At 45.8% G+C, this 5,098-nt stretch overlaps 1 protein-coding gene across 2 annotated transcripts; it reads left to right on the top strand.

Moving 5' to 3' along the window:
- Positions 1–4,554, top strand: foxj1b (forkhead box J1b). Of its 2 annotated transcripts, none has more exons than XM_055004201.1 (3): positions 1–492; positions 665–1,324; positions 2,027–4,554. In XM_055004201.1, the coding sequence occupies exons 1-3, from the start codon at positions 262–264 to the stop codon at positions 2,906–2,908; spliced, it is 1,773 nt and encodes a 590-aa protein (XP_054860176.1). In that variant the 5' UTR covers positions 1–261; the 3' UTR covers positions 2,909–4,554. The 2 variants fall into 2 exon arrangements, with proteins under 2 accessions (XP_054860176.1, XP_023146841.3); XM_023291073.3 differs by having other exon boundaries at positions 4–492; positions 662–1,324.
- Positions 4,555–5,098: the final 544 nt, after the last annotated feature.

Here is a 5,098-nt window from a genome sequence, read left to right as displayed (position 1 = left end):
TTTTTACTGGAGCATGTTTGCACCCATCCGTGTCCAGGCGTTTAACATTCATTTAATCCCCCCCTATAGGAAAAGGGAGAGAGAGTCAAAGTGAAACCTGGACACGCAGGGATCCAGCCAGCCAATCACAACCCCCCCTCAGGCGTTTAAAGGGATGGTGGTGGGCAGTCTCTCGGGCTTTATGAGCGACTTATTTTACAACCTCCGCACATTCTCACGTCCTGACCTCCCACAGACACTCCAGCAGAGCCGTGCGTTTGGATGAGTAACACTGAGTCGTCATGGATCTGTCCTGAGAGCCTTCTTTCTGCTGCTGCTGCTTCTTTTTCTCTCTCTCCTCCATATGAGCCGCTGCTGGATGCTCCTCGCACTCCCCCCGCCGCACTTGTTGCGCAGAGACTGGATGCGCCGCTGAGTCCTTGGAGAGGAGAGGCAGGGACTGACTGCAACAGGTGCACACAGCGCATCTCCTCCAGCAAGGATACACCGGAGGTAGGGAAATAACGCATCATTTAGCCAGCAATTGGATTAATATAGGTGCTGATTTTATTGGATATTTGGACCAAAGATGTTCCAACCTTGGTGATTTATTTGACATTAGCGTGTGAGGAGTGATTTGCATTAATTTAACAGTTTTTTCTTCTACTTTTTCTTTCGCCAGAAGATTCCGCTGAACTTTAAATGCCAGTTTAAAGACGCCTTTCTCAGCCTTCACTGCGCACACAAAGCCAGGATGCCGGTTCTAACCAGCCCCGACATTGCCAATAAGTTTAAGGAGAAATGGCTGACGGTGTACCCAGAGGATCAGGGCTCTGGGTCGGAATCTGCCCCACTCGACGACAGCCTCACCAGCCTTCATTGGCTTCAGAATTTCTCCATCCTCAGCGCGGAAACGGAGCGACCCAACGGCGCCGGACCAGGGTGTCCTTCCTCCCAGCAGCACCTTTTTCTCAAGCGCCTCGGCTTCCCCAGAGCCGGCACCGACTCTCCATCCAGCCCTCCGGCCGGGGACACCGCCGCCACCGGGATGCCTCTGTACCTCGGGAGCCCCGTCACCTCCGGTAGCGACTCCACCGCTGCGCCACCGAGGTTCCCCAGTTGCGCACATCCCACGTCAGGGTACGCGCAGATCCCCATCCAGGCGAGTCCGCCGGTGGAGGTCGACTACAAGACCAACCCCAAAGTCAAGCCGCCCTACTCTTACGCCTCCCTCATCTGCATGGCCATGCAGGCCAGCAAACAGCCCAAAGTGACTCTGTCCACCATCTATAACTGGATAACGGAGAATTTCTGCTACTACAGACACGCGGAGCCCAGCTGGCAGGTAACCGAGACCGGATAACTCTCCTTCTATTATTGATGAGGCTGATAAATGGTGAGGTGAGGGAGGGAATTGACTCCAGTGTCACCGTCACACACTACATCTTCAAGGCCACAGGACAGCAGGCCTTTATCAGAGAGGCAGAACAGAAATCACAGACGTCTTAGAGGATAATTGACATATGAAAACAACATTTTCAAGCTCATTTCTGCCTCTGATTATTTCCATGACAAGTATTTTTATACCATGAGTATCTGAAATTTCCATCCTCTGTATGACTGAGAGCTCATACAGGGTTTTAGTCCGAGGGGAATGGTGGAGAAAGCACTCTAGTGTGTGTGTGTGTGTGTGTGTGTGTGTGTGTGTGTGTGTGTGTGTGTGTGTGTGTGTGTGTGTGTGTGTGTGTGTGTGTGTGTGTGTGTACGTGTGCGGGTGTGTGAGCATGTGTGTTAATGAGGGCTCCTGAGAGAGATGGCAGCTAAGCACAGCTGATCATGTTTGAAATGCGCAGAGCTGCCTGCTACTAGAAAGCCTCATTAGGTACATTTGCTTCCCTATACAAACAACAACAATACCCCCAGCACCCACCCTCCTGTCTCCCATGCAGAGTGGCATTTTCAGTTTTTGCATGACTAACTTCAATTTTTTGCTCAAAGCCATTGGGGTCTATGTTAATTCTTTTTTCTTTTCTTGTCTTTGTCACAGAACTCGATTCGTCACAACCTGTCCCTTAACAAGTGTTTCAAAAAGGTCCCCAGACAGAAAGACGAGCCAGGGAAGGGAGGCTTCTGGCAGATTGATCCTCAGTACGCTGACATGTTCGTCAATGGCATCTTTAAACGCAGGAGGATGTCCGCCAACCACTACAGCAACAGCAGCAGTGGCACAAACAGACAGAGCAAACTACTTCAGGGTTATCACAGCACCCAAAATGGCTGCCCTTACCAAGGGTTGGGCGGCAAACGGAAGCACCCGTCCTCTAAAAACAGCAACAACAAGGCGATGAGGGCCACAGAGTCTCCTCTGTTAGCCACTGAGGCTAATAAAGCAGACATCCTGAGGGGGGACTTCGACTTGGCCTCCGTGTTCGATGACGTCCTCGGCGGAAACTGTAGCACCTTTGAGGATTTGGACATCAACTCGGCACTGAGCTCTCTGGGCTGCGAGCTGGAGGTCTCCATGCAGGGGAGACAGCACTCGGCAGGGCTGGGGAGGTGGTGCGGAGGAGGGGACATTATGGGCCAGAGCCAGCACATGAACCACCACCAGTCCTACGGCTACCTGGACCTCGGCGCCGCTTCCATGGAGTGCTCGGTCAACATGGGAGAGCTGCACGTTCCTCAGCAGCATCCACAGCAGCAGCAGCTGGACCAGGACCAGCTGCTCCACGGCCACCACCAGCTGCAGCATTTCGACGAGGCCTCGACGCTGTTCCCAGAGCAGCCGGAGGAGTTGGTGCTGCAGCCCTGGGAGGAGATTAAAGAAGAGGCGCAGGCTATTCCTCTGACTCTGGATCAGGGCTTCGGTCTGTGTGAGGGCTTCTTCACAGAGATGCAGCCATGGGAACGAGTGGAGAGCTACATGTGACCTTTGACACCAAACCACACTGACTCTTAATTGCATATGCTTAATGACATCTCTGATTGCTGGTCCATCTCTGTATTATCTGAAAGGATAACACTGGTGGTAGTTAGAGCTGCAACCCTTTGACTTCTGCCTCTCCCTGAATCATTCTACAATGCACACTGCATATGTAATTTATTTTTCATTTCATGTTTCTGAAATGGAAATATGATCATGTCAAACCTACCCTGCAAACTCAGCGAACAAAGATGTCCTAAAATGTCTACACCAGGATTATTTCCTGGCTTTTCTCCTCTGGGTCGGTTTATAGAAAGCAGAGCGTAACATGATGTAGCACTGATATTAAAACATTTAAATCAGTGAAGTGACAATAGAACAGAGAAACGTTTATATACCAAATTAAATTTTCATATGGACTTGTCTCGCTCTGTAGAATCAATAGCACCAAATGACTTTTTCAGAAGGAAGAAAAATGTAGAGGAGGTGGCTGTCTGTGTGAGGACTAATGCTCAACCTTTAAGTTGGATTCTCTGCAGCTCAAACGTGAAGAAGTTGGAAATAGAGAATGAGCTGCAGCTACTTGTCGCTCTGGGGTTTTTGATTAACTGATCACAGTGACAGAAGCAAAGCGAGGAAACCTAAACACGCTCCATCAAAGCACTCTCCACAAACAAGCACTGTCGCTACGAGACTGAGAAGACGTGCAGGATTCTATTGTGCTACATTAGCATTAACTTTTTTACTAACATGCAGTGACATCAGCCATTCATCTCAACTGTCTGTGTTGTGTAACGAGGAAAGATGAGCATTATCAGAGGGAAATGGAAAGAATTCCATAGCACGGTAATAGAAATCATTCACTTATGATGTTGTTATATAGTCGATTTAATATATATTCACTAAAGTATATAGCATGAAGCTAGGCAAGATCATTTGCCATTCGTCTACAGTTACGTATTTCAAAGCAGAAGCAGAGGAGCAGGCAGAAGAAGACAGAGTCATGAAATCGAACATTATGCACTTTGATAGGCAGCAGTTTTAGGAAAGCAGGACAGCTTTTGTTCAGGATGTTTAATTTTATTTTTTATGGTATTAAAAAAACGATGCTTTTGAGAGTTTACTGACCATAATGAAAATGATGCATATATGCTGTAATTGTTCATACCGATCTCTTTTACACACTGCAATAAGTCAAAATCAAGAGTTTGTTTGCTTCAATATAGTTTCCTTTTCAAATATTTACATAAGTGGGCATTTTTTTTGATGATATTGCGCCAAATTTGTTGATAAGGAATATGCAGTTCACTGGTGTTTCTGTGTTGATTAATAAGAAAAGAGGAGAGTTCTGTTTTCTGTCACAGGGTGATGGATTTTCTCTTGTCCTTACTTTGGTCTATGTCTTTTTAAAATTTGTTTGTTTTCACAAATCTGATCAGAAATTTGGGCAGCGGGTTTGTAAGTGATACATGGATTCAACTCTTAAAGGCCAGACTTTCTTATTGTATCATACTGATTAATGTTGGTTGACATGAACTCTTTAATCTTACCATGTTATTTTCATTTGTACTTTTTTAAATGCTGTTTGAAAATGCAATCATGCCTTGATGCAATAAATGGTGTCAATTAAAAAAAGAAATATAACAATCAAATGCATCCTTCACTTGAAATGTCAGAGAGTAGAACTCCTACACATGATATACGTGATATAGTGCAGCATAGCACTGTGGTCGGGATTATTGTTTGAGTAAGAGTACTATGTGTGCAATCAGGAGATAAAAGGTCTATCAGGGTTTATCATTAATCAGCCCAGGCAGGCCTGGACCTGCCTGGTATTTAAAACATACAGGGGGTAGAAATAATACCATAAAACCTGTGCAGTATATAATGGGACATAAGATAACAGCAAAGTCTACCTCTAGAATGACTTTTCTTCTTTTGGAACTATGTCAGAGAAGTACTGAACCATAATATTGAGACAAGCCTCCATGCTCACTCTTAAATCATCTTCATGAATATCTTACTATACAGTGTTTTAATCTGAGTTAAGAAGAGATTTTAAAAAAGAGAAAAGACAAATAACATTGAAATACAAGCAACAACTTGATGAGGCACAGTACTGTGTGCTAAGTTGTACCACCAATGCTTGTATTTTCATAGTAACAAATCTAGCATGTTAATACTAAGAACCCCATA

This window comes from Amphiprion ocellaris, chromosome 18 (assembly GCF_022539595.1).
Source record: "Amphiprion ocellaris isolate individual 3 ecotype Okinawa chromosome 18, ASM2253959v1, whole genome shotgun sequence".
In the NCBI taxonomy this organism is placed as follows: domain Eukaryota; kingdom Metazoa; phylum Chordata; class Actinopteri; family Pomacentridae; genus Amphiprion; species Amphiprion ocellaris.
Note: the sequence above shows the minus strand (reverse complement) of the source record. Positions and strands in the feature narration are given on the sequence as shown.

Bases quoted from the DNA above. Each gene is read 5' to 3' on its own strand.
- foxj1b (XM_023291073.3), top strand. From the start codon at position 262: ATGAGTAACACTGAGTCGTCATGGATCTGTCCTGAGAGCCTTCTTTCT. The intron at 493-661 runs GTAGGGAAATAA...TTCTTTCGCCAG, and splicing joins CCAGCAAGGATACACCGGAG to AAGATTCCGCTGAACTTTAA. The intron at 1,325-2,026 runs GTAACCGAGACC...TCTTTGTCACAG, and splicing joins ACGCGGAGCCCAGCTGGCAG to AACTCGATTCGTCACAACCT.